At 46.0% G+C, this 27,121-nt stretch overlaps 6 protein-coding genes across 9 annotated transcripts; 4 read left to right on the forward strand and 2 right to left on the reverse strand.

Annotated features, from left to right (window-relative positions):
* The first annotated feature begins 2 nt into the window (after nucleotides 1-2).
* Nucleotides 3-2,655, forward strand: LOC131672533 (MAPK regulated corepressor interacting protein 2). Its single transcript, XM_058949820.1, has 7 exons — nucleotides 3-45; nucleotides 117-188; nucleotides 545-641; nucleotides 833-954; nucleotides 1,019-1,093; nucleotides 1,174-1,221; nucleotides 1,335-2,655. Exons 2-7 carry the CDS (start codon nucleotides 137-139, stop codon nucleotides 1,403-1,405), a joined length of 465 nt encoding a protein of 154 aa, XP_058805803.1. The 5' UTR covers nucleotides 3-45; nucleotides 117-136; the 3' UTR covers nucleotides 1,406-2,655.
* Nucleotides 2,656-2,918: 263 nt separating this feature from the next.
* On the forward strand, nucleotides 2,919-3,926 carry LOC131672508 (ribonuclease P protein subunit p21). Of its 2 annotated transcripts, XM_058949772.1 has the most exons (4): nucleotides 2,919-3,059; nucleotides 3,143-3,204; nucleotides 3,277-3,368; nucleotides 3,458-3,926. In XM_058949772.1, the coding sequence occupies exons 1-4, from the start codon at nucleotides 3,047-3,049 to the stop codon at nucleotides 3,807-3,809; spliced, it is 519 nt and encodes a 172-aa protein (XP_058805755.1). In that variant the 5' UTR covers nucleotides 2,919-3,046; the 3' UTR covers nucleotides 3,810-3,926. The 2 variants fall into 2 exon arrangements, with proteins under 2 accessions (XP_058805755.1, XP_058805753.1); XM_058949770.1 differs by lacking the exon at nucleotides 2,919-3,059 and having other exon boundaries at nucleotides 3,127-3,204.
* Nucleotides 3,927-4,122: 196 nt separating this feature from the next.
* LOC131672500 (PTS-dependent dihydroxyacetone kinase 1, dihydroxyacetone-binding subunit DhaK-like) lies at nucleotides 4,123-7,120 on the forward strand. Its single transcript, XM_058949761.1, has 7 exons — nucleotides 4,123-4,392; nucleotides 4,458-4,638; nucleotides 4,707-5,198; nucleotides 5,273-5,538; nucleotides 5,616-5,984; nucleotides 6,058-6,321; nucleotides 6,419-7,120. Exons 1-7 carry the CDS (start codon nucleotides 4,228-4,230, stop codon nucleotides 6,611-6,613), a joined length of 1,932 nt encoding a protein of 643 aa, XP_058805744.1. The 5' UTR covers nucleotides 4,123-4,227; the 3' UTR covers nucleotides 6,614-7,120.
* Nucleotides 7,121-7,239: 119 nt separating this feature from the next.
* On the reverse strand, nucleotides 7,240-8,687 carry LOC131672511 (histidine-rich protein PFHRP-II-like). The gene is made up of 4 exons (XM_058949775.1): nucleotides 8,586-8,687; nucleotides 8,300-8,527; nucleotides 7,932-8,246; nucleotides 7,240-7,854 (listed from the first exon to the last, which is right to left on the reverse strand). The coding sequence occupies exons 1-4, from the start codon at nucleotides 8,685-8,687 to the stop codon at nucleotides 7,240-7,242; spliced, it is 1,260 nt and encodes a 419-aa protein (XP_058805758.1).
* A 1,213-nt stretch (nucleotides 8,688-9,900) lies between these two features.
* Nucleotides 9,901-11,766, reverse strand: LOC131672491 (odorant receptor 13a-like). Its single transcript, XM_058949746.1, has 7 exons — nucleotides 11,480-11,766; nucleotides 11,069-11,398; nucleotides 10,798-11,009; nucleotides 10,622-10,721; nucleotides 10,347-10,454; nucleotides 10,118-10,273; nucleotides 9,901-10,041 (listed from the first exon to the last, which is right to left on the reverse strand). The coding sequence occupies exons 1-7, from the start codon at nucleotides 11,720-11,722 to the stop codon at nucleotides 9,985-9,987; spliced, it is 1,206 nt and encodes a 401-aa protein (XP_058805729.1). The 5' UTR covers nucleotides 11,723-11,766; the 3' UTR covers nucleotides 9,901-9,984.
* Nucleotides 11,767-14,514: 2,748 nt separating this feature from the next.
* Nucleotides 14,515-27,064, forward strand: LOC131672535 (ubiquitin carboxyl-terminal hydrolase 31). 3 transcript variants are annotated; one of them, XM_058949824.1, is made up of 8 exons: nucleotides 14,525-14,671; nucleotides 14,740-14,951; nucleotides 15,089-15,766; nucleotides 21,801-22,171; nucleotides 22,258-22,796; nucleotides 23,189-23,607; nucleotides 23,871-24,383; nucleotides 24,573-27,064. In XM_058949824.1, exons 2-8 carry the CDS (start codon nucleotides 14,799-14,801, stop codon nucleotides 24,732-24,734), a joined length of 2,835 nt encoding a protein of 944 aa, XP_058805807.1. In that variant the 5' UTR covers nucleotides 14,525-14,671; nucleotides 14,740-14,798; the 3' UTR covers nucleotides 24,735-27,064. The 3 variants fall into 3 exon arrangements, with proteins under 3 accessions (XP_058805809.1, XP_058805808.1, XP_058805807.1); XM_058949826.1 differs by having other exon boundaries at nucleotides 14,515-14,951; XM_058949825.1 differs by having other exon boundaries at nucleotides 14,515-14,951; nucleotides 23,871-24,379; nucleotides 24,573-24,727.
* The last annotated feature ends 57 nt before the right edge of the window (nucleotides 27,065-27,121 follow it).

Here is a 27,121-nt window from a genome sequence, read left to right on the forward strand (position 1 = left end):
AGTGGTCGGCTTTATCTATCCCGTCGGTTTCTCCTTGCCGAGAAAGTAACATCTTCGTATTAACCGCAGCGTGGCTGTGTCTTAACTCGACATTAAGCATCAAGTTGTATCTGCAGGGTTTTTGAATGCACTGATCATGTATACGGTATCCAAGGGTCCTAGCAAAATTGTCGCCAAGACGAGGCGAGGTGAGTTTTGCACGTTATCGTCGAATACCTCCCGCGAAGGTACTTATTTCGCGCACGTAAGACACTATGTAGTCGCTTTCATTTTCCCCGGCGGTTACTTCCAGCCAACGACCTTAACGCCTCGAGATTTGCATACCAGTGTTGCTACGTAAGGGTTGTTTCTTGAACTTGGCGGTCGCTCAGATTATTTTTGGAGAAACGCGCTGTTTATGCTTTTTGCTTATCTTTGTTTTCATTCTTGCCTCATACTCTTGTTCTCTCCAAAAAAACAATGTTTTGATATGCATTGTTTCTGCTCCATCATTCAACTTATTTTTTGCAACTTCTACTTATGAATAATCTCATTAATATTACAGGAATTAATCAAAATCTTGAAAGACTAGAAAACCTTAGAGACTTGTCTCGCAAAAGTGATCCTGAGGAGGACACCTCTGAAGAGGATAAAATCAATCGGTTAGTACAGATGATCTCAATTAAAAATCTGCTGATGCATGCACATCTATCCACAAAAGTGACTGTGATGCAATTATGTTGCAATAGCTGAGTGTGTTGATCTTGAGCTTACAACATCAATCCATTGAGAAGAATGTTTGTGAATTAAAAGTTAATTGAACCTTTTTTGTTACTTTTTTTTGAACCTCTAGCAATGTTCCCAAACCAGTTTTCTACACAAATGGAAAGCTGAAACCTAGCCTTCAGAGGCATAGAACAAGACAAGAAGTTATCACACCACAGCACGAAGAGTTAATCAAGTTTGTTTGTGACTGTAAGTGTTACAATAGACTGTCAACTTCGGACCATTGACAGCTTGGTTTGCTTTCTTCTTACAGCTTGGAATCAGATCAATGCCAGGCAGAGATGTTCATCTTCGGATGATTCAGATCAGTATGAGTCTTCCACAAATGGTAAACAAACATAATTGATAGACAAAATTATTGCATTAAAATCAAGGTAATGTAGCGTTAATAAGCCATTTCCGTTACAGAAACGATAGTTTACTATAATGATGGGGAGCCTAATTACGTTTTACAAGGTATAGTCTTTTACTATCTTATCACTATTGAAAAAATGTGTCCGTCTCGCTTTCGAAGCGGCAGCTCGTTAAAGGAGATGTCGATAAATAAATCATTGACTGGCCCGTTTCAGACTTCAAACCGTTCGATCTGGAATCATGGTGGGGCAAAAGACTGTTTAACAACATCACAAAATCCCTCTGAACAACGAGGCCAAAACGCTGAAGCCTCTCTAAAAGATATAAATATGGTGTCTCCTTGTGTGTGCGGAGGGTGCATTTTCACTTCTCGCGGAGTGATTGCCGACTCGACGCCGGATTAACGTTGCCGAGTAGACAATAATAGTTATGTGCTCTACCGTGCGTGCGCGCGCTGGCATAGCAAGCCGCCGCCGCGCCGTGTGTGTTGATGAACTTTTAACGTTATTAAACGTGATTATTCGTGCGAGCTGAGAAAATGCCTATTATATTTGAGAAAGAGGAGTATGTCCGTGCGGTTGGGATACGATGAGTGCGCGCTGCATATATCATACACACACACATACGCGTATGGTCCTGTATCGTTTATTAGTAGTTTGATTATTTTCTATGATATATGAATATCGGTCCTTCGATCAAATGGATCTCGGAGCAGAAAACAAATTGTTACGCTAATTTGTATTCAGTCACTCGAACGATTTCTCTCTCTCTCTCTCTCTCTCTCTCTCTCTCTCTCTCTCTCTCTCTCTCTCTCTCTCTCTCTCTCTCTCTCTCTCTCTCTCTCTCTCTCTCTCTCTCTCTCTCTCTCTCTCTCTCCTCTCCTCATAAGGACATCAGTTTCACTCGTTGCTTTTGAGTGACATTTTTTAAAAGTTATTAAAAATAAAAAAATTAAAAAATATAAAAATATGTTATCGTTGTACTTTGTTATACCAGGTAAAACTGATGCTCCACTCTCTGGATACTTTTCAAATGGTAAAAAATCATGATTGCTCGAGTGAATGGTAAAAATAATGCGAATGAACTTTCGAAAGCCTCTTAGCAAAAACTCGTTAGACTGATATAACTTAAGATTCTAGTTATTGTTTAAAACTATGCGCAAGTTTATATACACGTATATGCATTAAATCGTCGCTGATGCCCAATCTTATACAGCGATATGATTAAAATAAAACCTTATATATGCGCAACTAACAAAAAAGAGGAATACAAGAGTTCAATGCGAACAAAAATTCAGTGCCACTATGATTACTCTTTTTGTCCTCGAATACGATCTTCGTTGTACTCCCATACGGTACTTTCATACACTTACAGAAGTTATAGTTCGTCTCTAACTGCAGTTTAAACAAGTGGCGCGTAGTCGAAGTGTAGTGCAATATGTAAATACGTTTGGCACATCCAGCCGAATGTTATTAGATGTTTAAAGAATATACATATCTTTACATAATTTTTTCTTCTTTTTTTATCTTTCCTCAATGCTTCTTTTACATTTACTCAAAAACCTTTCGTTCTTTTATGTTAATAAGTCGATTAACATGCAGCACATTCCTGAATAACTTTACACAATAATTATCTTGTATATCATGAATGCGACATAAATTTCCATTGAATAATTTCGTCCAAGGGTTAATTCAAATATACCGCCTGAAGTGAGCAAGTCATCAAGAGATGGCGCTAAGGTCAGGTAAAAAATATCGATGGTCGACATTTAAACCATGTTTATTACCTAACTTCAGCGTATTTTGCACCATAACAAAACCATGCGCTACCTGGGCTTCATGTAATATAAACAAAATTAATTCCTCTATTACAATACCTTCCAGTCAACTAATTTATTCTTAGCTCAATTGATTAAAAAATTAATAAAATGAAAAAATCAGGTAAAATGTTTTCCACTTTTTTAATTATTACATTAAAGGAATTTTGCATTATATAACACAATCATAAATGTTCAATTTTTCAGCTCTTAATGAGAAATTATGCCAAGGAAAAGATGTTTTTGAAAGAATGAATTATCTACATCAAGTAAAATTTAAACAAAAAATCTTATCTCATTTTTTTTATCTGAACTTATGCACAGCATTTTTTATTTTCCAGGCTAGTTTACTAGTATCATCCAAAAATACTGCTTTAGCTTCTTATTATGGTTCAGTAATGATAAGTTGTGCTAAAAAAGCAGTACTACGAGTGTAAGAATGTTTGTTTTTAAAATTATTTTTTGATTTTTGATACTTTACTTAACTCCAACAGTCAGTAATATCTTATTATTTTATTTCAGAGAACATCATCTGAAGCGATCTATATGTAAAACATGTCAATCTCCTCTTACACCTGGAGAGACAGCTAAAGTACGTTTATTATCAAAGAAGAAAAAAATCATCAAAACTACTTGTTCCATATGCAATAGGTCAAAAAGAATACCAATAAATAAAAAACACAATTTATGGTGGGATCAGCCTGAAGCAATTGTAGAAACATTTGATTATAGTTTGAAATCAAAAATCAATTATAGTGATATAAATAAAACTATTCCAAATGGAGTTAAAAAAGAAAATACTCAACCAGTTGATTCGAGCAATGTGCAAAATGTTGATAAGAAAACGGATTATTTAAAAATGGATATTAGCTAGTATTTTTTAATTTGTAATTATATGATCTTTATTCTATTTGTATATATTCCATTTACACTATTACAAAAACGTCAATAAAAAATTCATCTGATTCGTTTAACGTAATAAACATTTCACATTAATTGCTGCACATAAGTATTCTTCTTTGAAATAAGTTGCGCATAAAGAACTATTTTTGTGGGGGTAATTGGATCAGTAATAACAGACAGATCAAAAGAAAAAAAAACAATGTTCTTGTTCTCTAGTCGTAAACATTGCCTTGAAAGCATAACGCATGCGCGCAGCACTTTAATTCCTTTGTGATTGGCGCAAGCGAGTTTCGTCTGCAAATGTCAGATTAGCGTCCCTTTAAAATAAAAGTGCTTTTTACCGCGTAAAAGAAGGATAATAAATATTTTGACCAAACAGATAAAAAAATATGTCTGTGTACGATCCGTTACAAAAGCACAAGAGGTTATGGAACGACCCGAACAACATTTTGGTGGAAAATCTCGCGGGAACAATGATAATGCACCAGAATCTTCTCTTTGTTGATAGCTGTAAAGCCGTTTTACGACGAGATTATAACAAATTAGACGGAAAGGTAAGCTGTTTAAATTTCCAAAATTAGTTGAAAAACAACCGTGTTTATATTTTCTGATGTAAAAGGTCAGAATTATTGGTGGTGGTGCTCTGATTGATGGGCCTATGTATGCTGGCTTTGTCGGGCCAGGAATGCTTACTGCTGCTGTTCTTGGACTACATGGCACAACATCTTCTATGCCTTCGACAGATTCAATATTTGAAGTTATAAATTATGTTTCAAAAGATGAACACCATGGAGTAAATGGTAATACTCTGATCTTTGGATAATCAATTTTGTTTATGGATTATTCTTAGGGTTTGCCTTTTTTGCAGGAATATTACTTTTGGTACACGACTGTGCAGAGTATTTCTTAAATTTTCTACTAGCTAAAACAAAAGCAGAAAGTAAAGGCATCCCTATCAAGATGGTTCTAGTGCGAGACCAATTAAGTGAGAAACTAAATCAAAAACCCCTAAGCCCAAGGAGTCCGTCTGGCCTACTGTTTATTTATAAAATTGCTGGAGCAATGTCGGAAGCTGGAAAGAGTTTAGATGAAATATATGAGACATGTGATGAAATTATAAAGAGCGGAGCTATTTTTAGCATAGGTGGTTACATTGGAGACTGCGTGTATAACGATGCATATAAAATTGAAATTAGTAGAGGAGATAGATTGTCAGATCGAGATATCAAACGTTTTTCTCTTGCAAATACATCAACAAAGAATATTGTAGAGACTATTTTGGATGATATTGTACATGCAGATAGTAATCAGTTGTTTTCTCAGGGCTCTAAACTTGCTTTGCTATTTGATTATTTTGGCGGTAGGATATTTTCAAGTTAAACTCTTTAAAAGTTACGAAAGAATATTTTTAATGGTAGAATTGTATTATTTCAGGATTCAGTCATTTAGAAGTGAATATACTTATGAAAGAATTGGTGGAGCAGTTGGATCAAAAGGAATTTGAAATAGAAACAATTATTTCTGGATCATTTCACACATCGCTAGAAGTAAATGGATTCCACTTGTCTATATTGAATTTGTCTAGCAATCCACATTTCAAAAATTATTTGAATGCACCAACTGTTGCTTTCTCTTGGCCTAAAACAATAGGTAGAGAAAGTCACTGTATGTCAGAATCGGACAGTAAATCACAAATCAAGGTAAATTAGAAATAAAAAGTAACTGAGCATCATTATACATTTAAAAGTAGTAAATCATAATTTTCTTGTGATTACAGGATTTTAAAGAAAATAAGACTGTGGACGATGATGAAGTAAAAGTCGACCAAGAGATGGTTTCATCTACTGAAATGGGAACGCTTGAAACTGACACACTTTTAACGGCTGTACAATTTGCTTGCGAGGCACTGATAGCTTGTGCTGCTAAAATCGATATGCTAGACGAGGCATCAGTAAACGACAACATTGAAAAGTGTGGAACAAGACTGGCGAACATAGCTAGCGCCATTAAAAACGCGATACATAAGAAGCAGTTGGCTGGCTTGAGCCTATCTAATATTATTTTTCAAATCGCAAGAATATTTGAGCAATATGTTCAAGACGATCAAGCCGAGCTCTATAGACTTTTTTTTAATATAATTGGACGCGTGCGTGCTTTTATTATATTTATTTCAATGCTTTCTATTTAACGTGTACTTATTTCCAAATGTTTGTTTGCAGTCAATTGAAGATCAAAACAATTTGGAAGCTGGAGATTGGCTGGACGCTTTCGTCAGAGCAATAAATGCAGTTGATTATTCTACGCGAGGGACGAAATTTTCCGATACACTATTCGCTGCGAAAGCAGCCTTTTGCGATGCTTATGCAGAAAATGAAGATGTCAATGTTATCGATGCTCTGGGTCAAGCTGTTTGTGCTGCTCAGAAACAGACTTCTCACGTTATGCCAGATTCCGGGCGGATACCAAATAATATTAACGAAAATGTAATTGTTTGTTAAAATTATTATTATTTAAATCATCTTCGTAAAACATAAAATAACGTTGTATGAAGTCAAATCTAGCCGACATTCGAATTTTCAGGACTACGGTTTCTGTGGTTTAGCTGGAGCACACGCAATTGGTGTTTGGATGAGAGGAGCTTACGAAGGCATTAAACTCAAATACTCTTACCACAAGACTCGAGAGAAACGTCCTCGTATAGACGATTTCATTCCCGAAGATGTCGCAACTGCACTGAAAATGCCAAAACTGTCTCTCGACCACGACTCTCTCTAAAAGACTGGCTGTTTTCTTTTGATACTACTCTGGTTTTTATAGATATTTCACATCTACTGCATAAGGGAGATCGAAGTCTTACATCAATTTGATAATATCTAGTTGTCTTTGTTTTCTTGATTTTAGAACGAAATTGTTATTTATAGGAAAAATTTATAATTGTTGATCAATTGCATTATTTTATTAGTAATTTCGCTAAGTAATGCGCATCACTGCCACAATTATTTGCATTGCTATCGCGAGAAATCGGATTTTTGTATTAAAAATCAGAATTCGAAGTACTTAAACGTTGCAGAAGGAATATTTCATCGAAGAGAGCGCTGAAAATTGACACATTGCGATCTCCTTTATTATCAATTAACGTTGTTAAAAAAGCAAGAACGCTAACTGATTTTAACAAGATTACAATCACTTTTACACCCTCGATGTCAATAACGAACTTTGTGATTACATATCTACACACTGCCATGACAAGCAATTTTTATACGAATAAATGGTTTTTAGTAGATACACAATAAAACGGCAATTTTCACTTACCGACTGATCGGTACAACAAATGGAAATAACGTTACGTGGAATAGATTGGTTTACTCTGTTTTGTTGATCCAAAGGAGAAGCGCACTCGATTAATAAGGATAGCTGTCGTAAGTGTCGTAGAGCTCGTCCTTGTTGGCGTCGAGAAGCGCAGCGAGGTTGCCGGAGTAGTCGGCGGTGGCCTGTTGCGGTATTCGCGTGGGCGTACTGCCCTCCGGGCCGGAGTCGTTGACCTTAACCGGGTCCTTGATCGCAGCAGCCACGGGAACGGCGACGGACTCGTCATGGCTGCCGTCGTCGTCGTCATCGGCGTCGCCGGCCTCGTTGTTCTCGAGGTTGGCGTGGTGCTCGTGTTCGCGCGGGTGGTGGTGGTGGTGGTCGTGCTCGTGGTGCTCGCGGTGGTGATGGTGATGGTGGTGATGGTGGTGGTGAGCCTTGTTGGCCACCTCGGCGGCGTGGGCCGCGGCCGCGGCGGCATTGTTCTGGGCGACCTGGGCCGCGTGGGCCGCCTTGAAGTTAGCCGCCTGCGTGGCCTCGAAGTCGATGCGCGCGTGGTGCAGCTGGTCCTCGATGGCCTGCAGGCGCGCCTTGGCTGCGCCTACCATGGCCGTCTGGGCGGCCAGCTCGGCTGCCGCCTCCGCGGCGGCCTGGCCGGCGTGCTGGGACGTGGCTTGGGCAGCGTTCAGCGCCGTGGTGATGACTTGCACCTGCGAGCGAGAGGCACGACGTGGAGACGTTGAGGCGCTCGTCGTCGTCGTCGTCGTCGTCGTCGTCGGGGGCTCACCTGGTGCATGGCCTGCTGGGCGGCATGGGCGGCGGCGGTGGCGGCTCGCTGGGCCTGCTGCAGTTGCAGCTTCTCGCTCTCGAGCGCGCGGTGGGCGTTGTAGGCCTGCTGCTCGAGTCCCCGCAGGATGATCTGCTTGCCGGCGAAGGCGGCCGCGGCGGTGGCGGCGCTCAGGCCGGCGGACTGGCCCAGCCGGTTCTTGGCCACGTAGGCCGCCTGGGCCGCCGCCGCCGGCTGGTTCTTCTCGAAGGTGTGCGCCGCCTGGGCCGCACCCCGCGCTATGTTGACCAGCGGCCCGCCCACGCTGTAGCCCACCTACGTTTGGGACTCGTTAGAGCGCTCGATTTACGAGGGTCGACGGGGCGCACCTTAGGATGGTGGTGGTGATGGTGGTGGTCGTGGTGGTCGTGGTGGTCGTGATGGTCGTGGTGGTCGTGGTGGTCGTCGTGGCTGGCCGCGGCCACGGGTTCGACGGCCTGGGAACTCTCGTAGTCCGGCGACGACTCCGGCAGGTACTCGAACTCGTAGGACTGGGCCGCCTGGATCGCCTGCTCGTCCTCCAGGCTCTTCTTTACCAGCGTCCGCGTCGCCTCGTCCTTTCGAGCGGCATGGCCGTTAGTGCGGCTCCCCGGAGCGAGCGACGAGCGCACTTACCCGTTCGGGCGGATCCTGCTGGGCGAGCGCGAGCTCAGCCTCGCTGGCCGGGGCGAAGAGGCCGAGACTGAGGAGGACCGAGGCGCAGACGGTGGCTCTCATGCTGTTGGCGATCCGAGGGCTCGTCGGCGAGTAGCCTGCTTAATATCGCCTCTTCGCTGGACACCGCCGCGGCCGCTCTCCCCCTTCGGCAGGTTACGACCGGCGCTTTTTTCTCCCCGGCGACTTGTGCAACGCAGCCCCCTTTTTCTCCGCTCGCTTTCTTGCCAGTGTGTGCATTACGAGCGCCGTCTCCTCCGATCTCCAATTGATCGATCCAGCGGCTTTGCATCGTGACAGGCGCGTTTTTGATCTCGCGCCCACGGTGAGAGAGCGATTCGCCGCTTTGCCTCTCCCGCGCGTTTTTTTCCGTTTTTTTTTTCTTCCGTGCTCGCAGCCGCTGCTCTCTTGAGCAAACTTGGCGGAAATTCCGCCGCGCGTGTTTTGGGCAACCGCGAGAGCTCGTTTCTTCGCTCGGTCGTGTTTCGCGATCGATACAGTTTCGCGCGGTCGTCTCGCTGGTAATTGCGACGATCGCAGTCAGCGTGAGCTGCTCGCCGTTGGTCGCGCGCGGCGCTTTCTTCAAGTGCGCGACCTTGCGCGACGAGCAAATCCCCGAGCGGCTCGTCATTCGCGAGGAGAGGAATCGCGACGTCGCCGAGCGCGATGCCGTCCCTTGTAGCTCCGCCCCGTTGCGCCTATTACGCCGATTGCGCCGATTGCGCCGATTGCGCCGATTGCGCGTAGCCCGAGTTTTCACGCGAGCTCGCTCGCTGCTCATGTTCCCAAGCGCGATCGTTAATGTCTTTTACCGAGCTCGCGGTCGGCGCGACAGCACGGAACGCCCGATTGGCTCACGGCGATATCTCGGCTTCGCATTTCTCCGATGCGCGCATTATCAATTTCCAAACGGACATCAATCGGGTGAACTTTTGCAATTTTCTTTTAGGTAATGGAAAGAGGAGAAAAACGAACGATTGCAGCATCATCGCAGCGAGTCACGAGCTCGGCGCATTGTGGAGCTCGAATCATTGGATCGGAATTGAATGCTTCGTTGATTTATAATAATTAGCGGCTGAGACGGCGACTTTCGCGGGCATTTTCGCGAACAAAGAAAAGCCACCGGTGTTTTGCGCGGCTATTTCTTCGCGCAATGACAGTCGCTTGATCGACTAATTCGAGGGATTACGGAGCGCGCGCGACTGTCTTTCCGTGGTTCTGTCGAGGAAAGGCGCAGCGGATACAGGACGAAAATTCCAGTATGACAAAATTGTATTTTCGAATGAAGCTATATAAGCGCGCATCGCAGATGCGCGTCGATACACTTGCACGGCATCTACGTAGGGCGCAGCTGTTTCGATCACGAATTCGTCACTGTTCTGAGCATGTTCAGATAGGAAAAGGACGCTTTGATCACCTGCAAAGCGCGAATAGCACGATGAAGCTCGAGCCGGCTGTGTCGGATGGCCATCGAGGCACTTTTCGCTACGTACACTGGAGAAACAAGTCATGGATAGAGTTGCCATTTTGCCGGCGGTCAGCACGACTGGGCGCTGTGTCGACGCCACCATCATCAGCAGATTCCTCGCGTCTTTGGCCGCGAAATCGTACCAATCGACGTTGTAAGCCACATTGCCAATGACGCTGCACTGAAAATATTCGCGAGCCCACGCTGAATCGCGTAATCTATCGAAGGGTGCGTTTTGTACGTTCGGACTGTACCTTTCCGGTCAACTGTTCTCCGATGTAGCAGAAAACGAAGATGTTGAAGGTGAACGACATGAGTAGCATGCAGTACGTGTATGGCCCGACTAAACTTTGACTGTGCTCCTAAAAATTAAGGTCGACCTTCAAAAGTTTTGATAAACTACACAGAGCGAAAGGAAAGTAAACGACATTATATTTGTCTGCTGTCACGAGAACCAAGTCGAATCATTTGATTGGCGTACGCACGCGGATTGCGAATAACGATTTCACAAGAAAGAAAGCAGCGTAACCGTGATGAAGTAGTAGCCGAGCATGCAGATATTGAAGCAGCAGCCCGTCAACTCGACCAAGCACATGCTGCTCAAGTAGCCCTCCAATTTTCTAGCGAACCTGCAATTGGCAAAGCCTGAACGATAGAAGCACGCGTCGGTTAGACGACGCAGTATGAGCGTAAAAGGGCGGTTACGTGATGGCGCGCAGGTGTTTGTCGATGATGCGCCCGAAGGCCGCGACGTCGAACGAACCGGCGCTGAAGTTGCGCAGCATCCAGGACGTGACGGCGATCTGGCCGCAGACGTGCTTCACGCAGACGATGGCGACGCTGGCCACGGCGCAGGTGATGGTGAACTTGGCGAAGCCACACACCGCATGCAGCGTGTACACTTTGCCGAAGTGCTCCTGAATCATTTGACGTTCGCTGAGCAACTCTTCGGGGCTAGGGGAATCATTATGCTCACGTGCGAATCGAAGAACACGAAGTAGCTCGGGTAGGCGAATACCCGGGTGGTCTTGTTGTCGATGATCACGGGCGACACCATGAAGCTGAAGAGCGCGCTGTAGGACATGCCGCTGACGTACATGCACGTGAAGCAGATCAGCGTGAAGGTCTTCGCGGACCCGGCATTCTGCAGCATCAGGTCGATCTCCACGCGGCTGCGCACCGAGCGCCAGTCGGTCGCCATCCACTCCACGCACTCGCGCAACTGGCCTTCTCGCAGCAGCACGGTCACGTACTTGAAGATGTTCATCAGGCCAAAGCTCAGCGGACCGATCAACCGCAGTCGGATCTGTTTTGTTGCGCTCGACGAGCGTTTGAACGTTACAAGCAGCGCGCATGCGGAGCGTCGCTCGGAGTCGCGCTTATTTACCTGAAAGTCTTTGACGATGATGAACATGTGCAGGCAGAACGGTATGGTGAAGGCCATCAGCAGAAAACAGACGACGCCGATCAAGAGTAAGCGCAAAACTTTCGGATATGTCGCGGACGTGAACGGCCACATTCCTATCATTTGGAGCAGCCGGCGCATCACTTTCACCGAGTACTCGAAATGCTGTGCTATCTCATTATCTTCCACTTCGGCGAGCGCAGCTTTCTGGTCGATCTTCGTCATTCTATCTCCGGCGCTGAAACCAACTCGCAGTATGGCGATGTGCGTGTAAGGTCGTCGCGCGCTATCCGCTGTGCGGACATCAGGCCGCGAGCTCGACCCTCTGCTCATTTAAGATGCAAAGTGTCGCGCAATTAAAAAGTCGCTAACAGCCCTATCATGGCTATTTTCTCCAAGTTATAATCGACGCAAGACTCTCGGCTTTCCCTGCGCTTACACGCCACACATGTACCCGGAAACAGTGCTCGGACGAATCGCCTTCGTATGTTTTGCAATTTGCATTTCGATCTTCTACATCGTTGCAATTTAATAAGATGCAAAGTGATTATTTACGAATGACCAAAATAAAAGGAGGAAAAGCACAACGTCCGCATCTCCAATCAAAAAGTAAGTTGAATTTCGATTATCAGAATCTGTTAAAAAAATAGTCTATAGTACGGTTTGGAGTTATTAATGCGTATATATTCAGTATTCGTGTATCGTCCTTTGCGTGAAGAAAATTTTGAAAGTGATTCCATATGAAAGAATCAAAATAATTTCGATTTCACGTATATAGTTAATCAACATCACCAAAATTTTATCGCCGAATAAATTCAACACCAACTAGTTTTTAGTTCGTGAAGTAGGCACAATGGATATGCAATGAAATTTTTGAAAAAGTGAAACGCCAAAAGCACTGGACGAAAATTGACCATACGTGAAAATATATTTTCTAGTTGAATAACAGTACATTCTCGAGCATTTTCCGTCTCGCTTTTTCCAATAAACAGTGATTTGCATAGAAACAGCTATGAGAAATAATATTAAACTAAGTAATTTGCGGATAGCTTCCGTAATGAATTGAATCAATAGTTATACGTTGTAGAAATATTTAGTAGTTAGGAACAGGCAATTCGCCTATGAGAGCCTGACGTGCGCTTAAAAAAATAGTGAAACAACTTAGTAATTCGCATTTAACTAGCGAACCTATAATTATACAGCTCCTTCAAGAACAGCCGAAGGATCAAACACTCTGACAGTAACCGCAAATGACGTTATTTCACAAAAATAATTCAAATGTCCCTTGCAAAATAACCAATTGTTCTTATTTCTAGTCTTGGTTCGGCTGTATGATACAGAGTATCGAACAGGAATCTCTCTTCTTTCTCTCGACAAGTGACATTTAATGTTCGTTCTGAAGCGAACAAACATAGAATAATGAACGTCATCTTTGCTCCCGCGTGATCGATATGTGCGATAGCTCTTCTCTATGCCCACACCAGTGTCATTACACATTGATCGTACATCGTCTTTCGTTGAAGCTACGCGCGAGCATTAAACTCGATGCAAGTTCTTCGCAATTTGCGTCGAGTTTAATGCTCAACAACTTCGACAAATTAAAACCCATTACTGCAAACAGTTTCCTCGGAAGGAACAATCGAAAGAGTTTTTCTTATGCCCCCTTTCTGTATAGAGTTAGGAGCCATTACCGTTTACACTGCTGCTAATTGTTTCACAGGCATTGACATCGGTACAAAGTTCATATTCATTATTTCGCGCGCGCGCGTACGTAATAGTACATTACCTAACCTGTGCGGGAAAGTAGATTGTTGTCTCGAGTGAGGTTTACGCCCGAGCGAAGCGAGACTGGAAAGCGCGGCGTGTTGAAAAACAACTGTCACACGCAGATCGGTTCGGATGAAAAGAGCCAAATGCTGTCGCATTAGATCCAGTCATCATCGAAATTGTATTCAAGAACTAACAGTAATGCAAGCAGCAGCTACTGCGGAGCTTCGGTAGGTTTTAATTCGTTCGAGTTCTGTCCCCTGCAAATAACTTACAAAGCAACAATACATTTACGAAGCTTTCGAATCGTTCGATTTTAATTTATCATTATGTCTCAGACAAAAGTCATTTCGGCATCGACAGCGGTATAATCATTTGCATCTCGGAAGCGCCAGTGTGTGAATGACAAAGCATTATTAAAGATTGCTGTACACTAACTTTCACAGAGCGACTGCTGAAGGCTACGATTTTCTTTTTTTTATTCTTATCCTCAAGTTAAACAGACGATTAAGCAAATTACTTCAACTCTAGCTACCAACGACGGTTTGGTAGACATGTGCTTGTGTCCTCCCGGTATCCCATGATATGTTGGCGTATAAAAAATCTACTATTCTGTATTCAAAATTAATTTCTTTACTTGAATTTCTGAATTAAAATAACTTGGCTTATTATATTTTTACAGCGATAATTTTGCATAGGAAATATCTGTATTGAGTGGGGATTCGAGGACTGTGATAATTATTATCTCAAGATTAATAAATTTACAATTAAGTAATTATAATATTTATATAAAGTTTGACTACAGTTTATTCAACAAAGAGCAATGTTTGCCATAAGATGTTAATTTTGACGATTTCATTCATTAATTCACGCGATTACATATTATTCCGAAACATGGATTGAAGAAAGAATTAATCACTAATGTAAAGTGAGAAATGGACAATTAAATATATTAAACTGAAGTTAATTGATATAAAACTGTATGATGATAAAAATTATTTAGTAAAAATAAATGAATCGATTCTCTACACAAACAGTGTTACTTTAATAATGTGTTCTCCATTATTCGTTCGCTCAAAAATTTAAATACTCAGAAAGCTTCTTTACCATCGATCGACACATGAAACTTAGCTTCTCGAAAGTGCTGCTCGAAACCACGCCGCGTCTTGCGGAGAAATAGCGCCACGATCTGCTCAAACATGGAACTCGCGTAATAATGCCACAAGCGAGTATAGCCCACCTCGGGAAACTCCAGTCTCCCAGGCAGCAGCAGCAAAGTGAGAGGTGCACGCATACACAACGTATACGTACGTCCTTGCCTCAAGCGCGCGCGCGCGAGCCGATTCTCTGGGTCCTCTGCAGTGGGTTTTGTCAGTGCTCGACGCGGGACAAGGGAAGCGTAGAGAAGTAAGCGTGAATCAGGTTAGCGGCAACGACGACGAGAAGTACAAGGAATTGATGGCCAAGTGGCGTAGGTAGTGGTCGTGCGCGCGTACGTGTTCGCGATGATGACCTCGGCGCTGGCGGCGATACAATGAGTCCGGCGACGGACACGCTGAACGACGATACGGACATAGCCCATCACGAGGAGCAAATCGCCAACGTGATGAAGTCCTTGTCCGAGGGTGAACTCGGCACGGACGAGGTTAAACAACCCCCCGCAAACAATAACAACGCAACCACCGAGGTGAGTTTCCCCCTCCTCCTCGCTCTCTTCGTTCGCACCTACCGAGTTACTGTTGTTTTGTTTTCGCTGTGGGTATCCGAGTATTTGTTTGCCGTTGTCTCACAACGTTGTTTTGTTTTCACTTTTTCCACATTTAGGCAAAGAGAAGTAGCTTGAAGAGGACTCTCACCCTGCCCAGGATACTGCAGATTCCAAGGAGACGAGTGAAGGAAAATAACCCTACAGAGCAATCGAATCTTGATCAAGGTAGAAACATGGGAGGTAAAAAAGTCACTCGCAAAGTCTCCATTAAGGAACAGTTCAAGGTGATGAAACAGTATGTGTCCAACCTTGTGACTTATAATCACAAGACAAGCAACAGGGATGGGCTTGACTCGAGTGTAGGGGACATTCGGCAGGCCTTATCAAGGCCAGCTCACATGCCTCCCGACAGTGTGCCTGGTGTAGTTGGCTTAAGAAATCATGGCAATACATGTTTCATGAATGCAGTGTTACAGTGCTTATCGCATACAGACATTCTAGCAGAGTACTTTGTTCTGGATGCATATAAAAATGATCTGTCCAAAAAGAAAAACTCTAAGAAGTATGGAACTAAGGGTGAAATAACTGAGCAGCTAGCATTATTGCTTAAGGCTATATGGTATTGTAAATATGAGCCTGAGATGAGTACTGCGTTCAAAAGTGTTGTGGACAAGTATGGCAGTCAGTACAGGGGCAATTTACAGCATGATGCCCAGGAGTTTTTACTGTGGTTGCTGGATAAAGTGCACGAAGACTTGAACCAGGCCACCAATAAGAAGTACAAGATAATCAAGGTGAGTTGTCGCTGTGGCTTTCTTTCTTGAGGTAAATTAGTTCACAAGAGTGGCATTGAAGATCTATTTATTAGCCAGTGCACAGAAATAACAAGATGACTCATTTGCAAATATTTACACTTCGCTATTGTACATAGCGTGACGAAATTTGCATAGTCGTAAAATTCTGTGACAACACCCGCTATCGTTCGAAATAATAAAAATCCGCCGCGGTAGCTTCGATAACGAAATTCAATAAGAGTTCGACACACGCAGATTTTTTTGTTTACCCGTCACAAGATTGCGAGAGAAAGAGCGAGGCGGAAAAGCAATCGCGAAACAAACAAGCGTGATTCACGACAACATAATCGCGAGTAGCCGTTGAACTCGCGAAAAAAGCAAAGCAAATAAAAATCAGCAATGATCACTCGGGGCAGGAGTGAGGTTAGGTTGCGCAACGTACGGACTGGAAGCCAACGACGAGTCAAAATTGAGATTTCGAACGGGACGAGAGTGGAAATAAAGGGAACGAAAATCGGAGCAGTGCTCGCTTCCGGCGTAAACGCGCGCCTTTGCGCAACATCGTCCGTTAGGATCTCGCGTCTCTTTTTTTTTTCCTCTCGCGCACGCATAGTTCGCAGTCGGTCGCTCGGTCAAGTTGTCTCGACTTTGCATCTTCCTTTCTCGCTGGTTCCTTCCTTTTTTTCCTCCTCCTCCCTGAGTCTCTCCGCCCGCCGCTAAATTTATGCTTGACGTAGTTCGCGTCTTTTTTTCTTTATTTATTTTTTGTTTTCTTTTCCGCTGGCCGAGCTCGAATTTTCTCAAAGTCATTGTTTGCCTTGCGATGAGCCTTGAGGAATTGCACGCTCGCGAGAGTCTTGTTACGCGCGCGTGTTAATTGTCGAGAGCGTAGCGAGTAGAAAGCGCGCATCCGGCGATATACGCGCGCGTATGCGTTTCGTGTCCGCGCGGACCGCTCGCTTCGCGGTCGTGCGCGTGGTCGAAGTAAAAGCGTCGCGAGTCGAAGCGATCGAAGTCGAGAAAGGATCTCGCGCGTGGCACGCGTGTGCGTGCGCCAGCGAAGGCCTTAACCCAAATTTATCTCGCTGCCGACGCGACCGCGGGATGACGAGCGGTGAGAGGGGCTCTCCAGCCGGGACGCTGTCTTCGCGGCTCTTACTTTGCATTTGGATTGACTGCGACGCGGACGCCAAAGAAAATCCTTCCAGTCGTAAAAGACGCCTGTACAGTTAGATCGCCCGACCAATCTGCGCCAGCAGAGAGAGAGAGAGAGTAAAAGTCAAATCTTCCCCTCTCCGAAAAGAAGCCCATTGACTTCGCGGGCGGAATAAAAAAACTTTCTTCTCTCTTGTTCGCTCGGGCATTGTTTCTCGGCGAGATTGCGCCTACACGCACGATCGAAGGGAGAGAAGGATAAGCCGGCGAATCCGTCGCCTCCGCGAAGTCGCGCGCGCGTGCACCCACGCGCCGTTCGTGCCGGTTACGGCAACGAGTGATGATGCAAGGCTGAGTCATCTCGTCGTGGGATGCTGCGGGCAATAAGCCGGCGGTTCCGCCAACTTTCAGAACCCTTTGTGTTTCCGTTGCTCTCGACGCTATACGACTCTGCTCGCGTGCGCGCGACAAATTCTAGAACTCGGGCGCGGCGAGCGATCGCAGCCAGTGACGTCGCGAACAGCTCTACTCCCTATTCGATCGACAACTCGATTCGCGGTGGAACGTCGTTGTTTCGCATTCTCCCGTGGCTGCCCCGGAAACACTGCTCTCCTCGGTCTTTCAGTGACGAGGCGCAGTTCGGCTATCGATGAACTCGCAGGTGATCGCACTCTCGGCAGCTGTGCTGCGCCGACCACTCTTGATATCCACGAGAGAGAACGAGAGCAAGAGCGTGCAGCGGCGGCCTCCCTTTCTATCTTTTCTCGATTCGCAGCGCACACAAAAGCCAAGGCATCGCGCGCCCGAGAAAGCGTGCGTCTCGCCTGCCTCTCTGCGCAACTTAATTGCGGCTCACTTTCGTAGCTTCTCCCGAACGAAAAATTTCAAGATGCCGCTGCTGTTGCAATTCCAATGTAGCCTTCGGTTGTTCAACCGCGTCATTGAATCCGTCGGCCGTTTCTACCGCCGAGTAAACGCGGCTCGCTCGGCGAGAGAGAAATTCCCGCAGCGAGCTATCGGCGTTTTACACGCAGTCACCGCTGATAACAGAAATAGCGCACAAAAGAAATAATAAAATAAGAAAAATAAGAAAAACGACGAAAACAAACGAAAAAAAGCGCAAAAGTCGCTCGTTGCGAGAAAAGGAAGACGAGGTTGCGCGACACGGATCGAAAGCACGCGCGCGAACCGCAGTTATCTAATCGGCGCTGCAACGGCGCACATTTATAGCCTTGTGCTTTCTATCCCGCGCCCGATGCCTGTGCTCTCCGCGGAGCGCTCGCTCGTTCCGATCGACGCTGGCGCGTGGTAGTCGCGTGTTCCCGGAAGAAAGAGGATGAGAAAAAGAAACTAAAAGCCGAGATGTTTCCTCTCTCTCTTTTTCGTCTCGAAGCGACGAGCCGCCGCCGTCGGGGAGATTAATTTTCCGCTGTTGTTCCCCCCTTTCGCTCCTCGCCGGTGAGCGGAAAGTAGGCCGCGGTTCGTCGATACTTCAATACCAAGAAATGAATAAACGACGCCGATAACGTCTGATAATTGCTCCGGTGCAATGGGAATCGTTAGCGCTTGACTGCGCTCGACTGCGCTCGCTGGCGATCCAAGCTAGACGACGTCGCGGGCGTGCTCGGTGTATTCGCCGCAAAAGACGCTGCCGAGGGATCGACGGAAAATCGGCGAGCTCGCTCCAATTAGATTTATTAGCCGTGGAGACTCCATTTTTATCGTCCGCGGAAGCGCGTTGTCGTTGGCACGAATAAAATTACATGTATATGTCGCGCGAAAAATCCCTAAAACTCAGCGACACTGAGCTCACGTACGTACGGATTTGTCGTCGGAGAACGATTAAATAAGAACAAAGAACAGGAGAGGGGGAGAACGGCAAAAAAGAAAAATAATTAACATTGCTTTATGAACGACGTTGTCGTAGATATGAGTTGCCCTTCTCCAAGGCCAATAATTTCGGCAAGCGTATGGGATCGCCGACAAAGAGCTCATCGCCGCGGCAGCGTGGACGTGACGTTTGTACGGGACTCGCGCGAACAATGCTCGCCGCCCTTCACTCGAATAAGGCGGTCGAGCGTTTTGCTCGATTCCCAACTACGAACGATGCACCCGCGGCGGAGAGGAAACGTAGGCTGTCGATGCTCGTTCCAACCGCGCAAAACTATCCGGCGGCTCTCCAACTGCGACGACGCCGCGGCAATAAACTCGTCCTTTTCTCTTTCCTCCGCGTTGAGCAATCGACTTGCGCGGACGCGGAAAAACGGTAGAGTGATTCGCGCGGCGGCGGCTTTCACCGGCGCTGAAATCGCCGGAAGCAGATTGGCATCGCGTCGCGTGTCTCGGCGACGGATTAGCCGCGCTCGCAGCGGTGTGTAAGGGAGCTAGCTGCTCGTGCGCCAACGCCCACGAGATTGCGCGCGACAACGAAGCGCGTTACTCGATCAATTAAGCTGGAAAGGCGCGTCGCAGCTGTCATGGCTTTCCGAGGCGGAAACTCGAGGCTTAGCCCGGCGTTATCTGCCGTCGCTCTGCTCGGCCGAGCCGCGCGAGGAAGTGCGCTGTGCTTTCGTCTCGCTTCGGCGTCTTCGCTTACGCGCAGGATGCTTCGACTCGCGCTCTCGTCGGGTTGGCGCCGCGTCGGCCCTTTTCTTCGAACGTTGGAAAGCGGAGCCTCCCGTGATCGAAACGACGCGCCGGGCGTGCGAGGCGAGCGTCCAGAGACCACCCGCGAGACGGCGAGGCGGCGCAGCTGAAAAGCCGGACGAAGCTGATCACTGACGAGGTGTTCCCTCGGTCTCTCGCGTGGGAAGGGATTTCGTTGGCGTTTTCGCCGGTGGGAAACGACCTTCTTCCGGGAGACGATTCGAGCGTTCGGCGGACAGTGGCTGCGATTGTGTCGGCGCTGACGTCCAAGTGCACGCGCGGCATCGGATTGGAGTGGGCTGCGCCCGTACGCCGCTGTTTATCCCATCCCCGCGGATTTCCTTGCAAGTGCGTTTCGCGAAACTGAAAAATGAAAAATGAAAGTTCGGCGAGAGAACGCGAGTGCCTCGCGAGTGGCATATTCGTCACTGGTGACGTATCGAACGAGCGCGTTCGCTCAATGGCGTGCTTGTTCGTCGAGAGTCGCCAAACAAAAATTCTCTTTCGTTCCGAACGTCCAGCGCACAGCTCCGACTCCGCCCAAAACAGGCAAATGCACATGTACGCAGCATCCGAGTGTCTCGCCTCGTTCGCATTCCCACCGCGAGGTAGAGCTCGCGAGCGAGATGTTTCGATATCGTTCTTTTCTTCCTCTCCTTCTTTTTAACGAAATTACCGCTACTGGTTTTCCATGCTCGCGAGGAGGATACGCGATGCTCGCCGACTCGGTTTTTCCGTCGAACGATCGTCGCGCGCTCTTCTCGACACACGATGGCCGTTTCAAGGCTTTTCGAGCAGAGAGCGCGCTTCGAATTCCTTAAATAGAAGCGCGCGACCGCGACCTTTATCTCCCTGTAATTGAACGTTATATCGACGCGATTGGAATTCCATTCTTCGAACCGATTATGGAAATGCTCGTTCTATCTCGATCTTTTATTTCGGGACGACAGCGCGCGCACAAAAAAAAAAACGATATCCGTTCGCGAAACGAGCATATTTGCAAGCGAAACGACACGCATGGCGCGCCTCGACGTGCGAAAGCGCCGACAGCTGTCACGGCACGCCGAACGCGCGTCGACGCGATCGATCGCGCGCGGGGCAGCAACTTCCGCCCGCGGCCAATCGATAGGCCGCGTGCTTCCGAAAATGAATGAGAAAGCGGCGGCGACGAGAGGGGAGAGGATGTCTCGAACTCGCGCACAGATTTCTCGAGCGTGGCACGCGACCAATTTTCGGAAGGGAGTCCCGCAGCGAGGGTATAGAATCGACAGCGGCAGTCTCCCTCGTTGCGTATCGCCGAGCGAAAAAATAAAACAGAAAGAAAGAAAGACAAAGAAGCAGAATCCCTCGCCTGGCCAGGTGTCGTAAACAAAAGGCACGTTGAACCCAAGGGTCGGTGACACAATCGAGCGCCGACACTGTCCGTAATCGTCGTCGAGGAAGCGCGCATGGCTCGAATCGTTATCACGGGACCGACCGACCGACCTTCGGGGATTCACGACAGCTGCCGAGGACTCGCGCGCGGCCCATTTTATTTATTTACTTTTTAATTGTACAACGCAGCTTCGTTCGCCGAAGAAGTCGACGAACGAAGCTGCCACGACCGAGAGCCAGAAAGAGAAGCCTCGCTCTCTCGCGTGTGGCGCGGACACCGCTTTCCTTGCCTCAGCGGCGATTCGCAGCATCCTCGCTCTTTTCCCCGCGCCAGCGCTTTCGAGGACGCGCGGTCGATAAGCCTTCGCCAGAACCATGCTCCCCGGAGCTGCGGCAGCAGGGTGGAACGATCTCTCCGTCGCAAGGGAGCTCGGATTCCACGGCTCTTGAGTCGCGAGCCCTCGAGATCCCGCGACGGGAATGTCGAAGAAAGAAGCAGAGCGAGAGAGACGATGGCTCCGCTGCCGATGCGTTCGCCGATTTCCATCTGGCTGGCAAGGTCACGCGTGTCGCTTGACTTTTTGCTTTCGCTCCGCATCCACGGATAGCCATTGTTCTCGCTTCGCTTGGCCGTGGCAGTCGTCGGTCGGCACGATGCGCTGCCGATGGCCTTGCTCAGGACGCGGGCCGTGAGAGATTCGCGTGGACGCGCGCCTAGCATCCGGCTATTAATAGCGTTTCGCCGCCGAAGAGCCAGCCCTGCTCCTCCCCCCGGCACACGGCAGCGGAAGCGCGCGGACCCCGGGCGATAGCGCAAGAGAGACGTCTGACGAGCGCTGGTGCTTTTTTCGATTTGCAGAACTCGTTCAAGAATCCCGAGAGCGTGGCTGCGGAAACCTGGGCGAACCACAAGCGCTGCAACAACTCGTTCGTGCACGAGGTGTTCCAGGCGCAGTTCCGCTCGAGCCTGACGTGCCCGCGCTGCCAGCAGCAGTCCAACACGTTCGACCCGTTTCTGTGCGTGTCGGTGCCGGTGCCGCAGGCCCAGCGCCAGATGAGCCTCTACGTGAACGTTCTGTACACGTCGCAGCAGCCGCGCCAGGTGCGCATCGGGGTGAGCGTCAACCAGGCTGCCAACGTGAAAGAGCTGCGGGAGATCCTTGCCAGTGACACCGGCATCGACGACAGCCACATGCTGCTCACCGAGGTGCACGACGAGGGCTTCCACAGGTGAGTCGAGCGCGCTCGCCGCTGCTACCGCGCGTCGCCCGCGGCCCGAGACGCAACACGCCCAACGGGATCCGTTACGCTCGCAGGACCTTCTCGGATTGCCAGCCGTTGTCGGTCATCACGGAGAACGACCCGCTCTACTGCATCGAGCTGCCGCAGCTGAAGGAGCCCACCGAGCAGGCCTACATCCTCCTCGTGTGGATCAACGTGCTGGTGAAGGGCGATCTGCGCCAGAGATTCGGCAGTCCTTACACGATGCAGGTCTCCCGCGAGACCTCGTACCAGGACCTGCAGAAGCTGCTGCTGAAGGAGATGCACGCGAGCCTTGCCGATGAGGTGCTCACGTCCAGCCAAGAGCCCGGCCTGTTCAACATTCGCGTGGCCGATCCGGCCGCGACGCCGGCCCAAGACGAGCATCCCTGCATCGATCCCTGCGTCGAGCACCCGCTCTACGTCGAGCAGATCGAGCAGGCGCTCGCTTTGTGCGCTGACGACTCCGGTCCTCAGCACGTCAAGCTCATACTCGAGTGGGACGAGGCCACCAAGTGCAACATCATTCACGACGACAACGACCAGATCGAGGAGCACGCGAGCGTTAAGCAGCTCAAGAACAATTCCGAGCTTGGTAATTATGCCTCCTCATCTCGGCGAAACTTAGATAATTTTATCGTTTGATTTATTTCTTCGGCCGTTACGTAAGGCCGCGTTATTCAATAACAAAAGCTCCGATGGAAGCTCTCCAAGTGCACAAGTATGATTGCATCGACTGGCATCCTTCTTGCCAAGGTTGAATCTTAAAAAGTGCGATACGAGCGCCGAGTTTCTTCTTTTTTTATATGTACTAAATAAATGTATCGTTAATTTGTTTTGATCGCTCTCTGTACGCCGCCACTCATTTAGATAGTTGGATCGCAGAAATAAATTTGCATTTCATTTGCAACAACGCGTGGCGCGTGCAGCAAAAACCTTTCATCGGTTTAGCTAACAAAACTTCTGGGATGGGCATTGTTGTTGAAGGTACCGCGGTGACGCTGGAGGAATGCTTTGAACTGTACACACGGGCAGAGACACTGGGCGTGGAGGACGCATGGCATTGTCCTCACTGCAACCGCAAGCAGGAAGTAGTGAAAAAGTTGGGTCTCTGGTCATTGCCGTCGATCCTCGTGATCCACCTTAAGCGCTTCAGGCAACAATCCAAGCAAAGATCCACTTCCAAGCTCACAATGCTCGTCAACTTTCCACTCTACGGTTTCGACATGACTCCGCATCTGGCACGCAGTGACGAACAGACAACTCATTCGGCCAACAACATGACCGATAGGCTTACGAAGTGGTCTTGGAATAAGCCGCGTCTCAGGCAAAACAACCCCAAATTCCCCGATGAAAATGTTTACGATTTGTACGCTATTTGCAATCATCATGGGCAGGATTTACAGGTGAGAGGGAGTGGGAGAGGATTTTTGTGAAATTCTTCTATGTGTAAACGTTTAATAAATCAAAAGCTTTGCTGGATCGATGTCTGTTGCTTTCAAACAGTTTTATTTATTCAATGAGTGCAGTATTCGGTGCGATGTGTAGTCTTTTAAGCGGCAGTCAATCCGATCGACAAACACTTACAGTAAACGCTTCAGTCGCATCGGATGTTGCCCGTAAAAATCTCTATCGATTGCATACTCAGACATCATTTATTCCGTTTTAGGGTGGACATTACACGGCCTTCTGTCGTATTCCCTACGACTCTCAATGGTATTGTTTTGACGACACGCGAGTCGAGGTCGTAGATGAGAAGAATTTGGTGACCAACTCAGCATACATCCTCTTCTACCAGAAACGCAGTCCGACAAGTAACTCGTCAATGGGAAACTCGTCTTCTGCCTCCACATCATCAGCCGGCTCGGGTATCGACCATTGGATTACGAAAATGCCGCCAAAGTTTTTTAATAATAAAAATTCTACGACCAACATTGGCGTCATTGGCAACAACATGGAGAACAACAATTCGAGCAAGTCGCAAGAGACTCTGTGCCAGGAAAAGGCGATAGAAGAGAAAAACGTGAATAATTTTAACAGGAGGTGCAGAAACTACTCGACTATGCCGCCCAGCAAACGCTGTGCTGAAAGTGACTTAGATTTCGAGGATTACCTGAAGTTTAACTCGGAATGCGATGCGGAGTATGAAGATGAGGATGATGCATCTGTAAGGATCGAGTGGGTATGCATTATATTTTGTTGTTTTAGCTTCATTGTGATATCGATGTCAAATATTAAGATTAGCTTTAGTAAACTTTCGGAATATTTCGTCATTTTATCACAATAAAGTTTATTCAAATAACAATCATAATCATATTTCGATTGAAATTGAATGAAATATCTGACGTGTGGTGTTTATGTTTTGTCGCAGACGTCCCCGAAACCCATGAGGAAGAACTCTTCGATCTCACTGTCTCAGCAGCAAGCGTCATCGGCGATAGCAGCAGCAACAAAGACGACGGCGACGGTAACGCTATCGCCGACAAAAAATATCGAACAAAATATAGCGATAATTCACGAGTCGACGTTGTAACGTAGGAGCTAAGGCCGCGAGGCTGTAGGTCGCTGGTTGTGCGCCGACTGGAGTGCCTGGATTTTTGGCCTCGTGTGCCTGTGCGCGTCTCGCCGTGAGCCTACTTTCATCTGATTGCGTGCTGTTTTATCCGACGAGTGCTGATTAAACACACTGTACTTGATAATTTTTTATTGTGTTTCAAGAGACGATGTGTGCATTTGTCGTTTATTTACAATGTTTCGTCGATCTTACTGAATTGCACTATTATTGTGTGGAATTCAAATTTATAAATGGTGCCAATGATTTAATAAGAATTTTTGGGATAATATATGACTTATTTTGGAAATTCTCAAATTTCATACATTGACATTTTTATATGCATGTCAGCGAGTTTATGCGCCTGCTTAATTCAGCATTTTGATCGACGAAACGCTGTGGCGATAAAACCTTAAGACTGACACATCGGCGAAAGAAATTTTATTGTAAAGATTATTTTTAAGAGTTTATATTGTATATTATTATTTTTATTGCGAGAATGACAATTTTAATGATGTTTCATATGTGATAGTTTTGAAGTACGTTTAATTGTCATGTTTCAAGTTTTTATGGGTAGAAAAGACACGACTTTTTAAGAAAACAAAAAAAAAACACTTTAGTACGGCTAGAGAAAGTGTATGCGGCTCTCGTAGTTTCAAAACAATTTTGTATACAGACAAAATATAATGTATACAATCGCATTAAGTCAAAATTATGAAAATGAGAATTCAACAAAAAATCTTATGAGTAAAGTGTTACTAATTAGATTCTATTCTCGAATCTCAATTTTGATTTCCACATCATTAGTGAAACGATAGTTAAAAAAGCCTGTCATTGAAAGATAGAATTATATTCGAGGTATTAACAAGCATTGTATTTATAGCTTATTTGTATGATGTATGCGTGAAGTTTACGTATATTAGCGAACATAAGATATAAAAAAACAACAAATATAAAAACATAGGTAAGAAAAAAAATAACGAAAAATGAAAATATATAGTTTTTAAGTTATTTTCTGAAAGTGTGTCATCGAAGAGTTTATACGTGTGGAAAAAAATCCTCGTAAACCTTCTCGTTAATAATTTGTCATTTATAAGCGTATACATAAAGTGTACGTTTAAAAAAAATGCGTTCGATACAGTCGTTGATAGACGAAATTGAAAGTGGGAACCTCGTGTATTTTTGTTCTATCTCCTATTTTATCGAAAAGAATAAGCAGTGAATTTATGAAAAAAATAATGAATATAGCAAGACAATAAGTGAATTTTGTACTGTACAGTTTTGAATGTTGATCGTGCGTGGAATTTTTTAAAGTAAGACAAATTTTAATGACGATAATTCTTTGCCAGAGGTTCCCATGTAAAATCAGTCCGCCGACGATTGCCGAGCCTTCGCTTAGAGGTAATATTTATATTGTATTTGTATCACCCACTAGTGGCCTTATCTCTCTATGAATGATATTGATGCATTAAGTAATTAACACTCCTGTAATAAGCCTCATTACTTATTAATTATTTTAGCCAGCAATTTTGTCATTGCAATTGAGCGTTTGCCTACCACCGTTGTAAAAAACCATCAGATTGAGATTGTATTTCGTACGGACTTTTTGAAGATTTTTCCACACTTTTGCGTAACAAGATGAAAAAAGAACACTAACTAAAACATAAGTAAATACCAAAATGTAATTCTACGTATGACGAACTAACAGAGAGTTTTTAACCTGCTGTATAGCTTTTATCCTCGTGATAGATTTCGTCGCCAAGTTACTTCTCAGTCGTCAAGTTTTTAAATTACCACTCCAGATCAAAGCGAATATTTTTTCTTTTCATTTCTGGCAAATAGAGCGAGTAAAACTTAAATTGACTGAGATTAAAAAAGGTGCGTGGATAAAGGTAAAAAAGGCAAAGGCTGAACTCTAATTAATTTGCAAGCTAAAGTCGTGTGACAAAAGAAAATGTGTGTAAATGTTCACAGAACGAGTAAGATTTATATATTATTTTGGATAAAAATAATTTGTATAGCTAGTCACACGGATGGTGAAGACAGTAGGTAGTGAGTAACGCACACGCGAAATTACGAATATAGCGATAAACGGAAGGATCACGTGTGCAATGAATGAGCTGACAAAGAACGATAAAGCCAGGCCAGAAAAATGACAAGATTCGACACATTCGTCTGCAGTAGTTGTTAATTTAAATATTGTAATTTACGTTGATCGACTGAGAGGGGTGAACATTGATTTATTATAATTACTATTGTCAATATTCTTATAAATGCTGATTTTTGTTGCAATAAAACACTATCATGTAACATTGTCATACATCTGCATCCGCTAAATTCAACTTTTCCCAAACAAGATAATTTTTTCA

This window comes from Phymastichus coffea, unplaced genomic scaffold (assembly GCF_024137745.1).
Source record: "Phymastichus coffea isolate CEN01 unplaced genomic scaffold, Cenicafe_Pcof_1.1 PCOF00152, whole genome shotgun sequence".
Lineage (NCBI taxonomy): Eukaryota > Metazoa > Arthropoda > Insecta > Hymenoptera > Eulophidae > Phymastichus > Phymastichus coffea.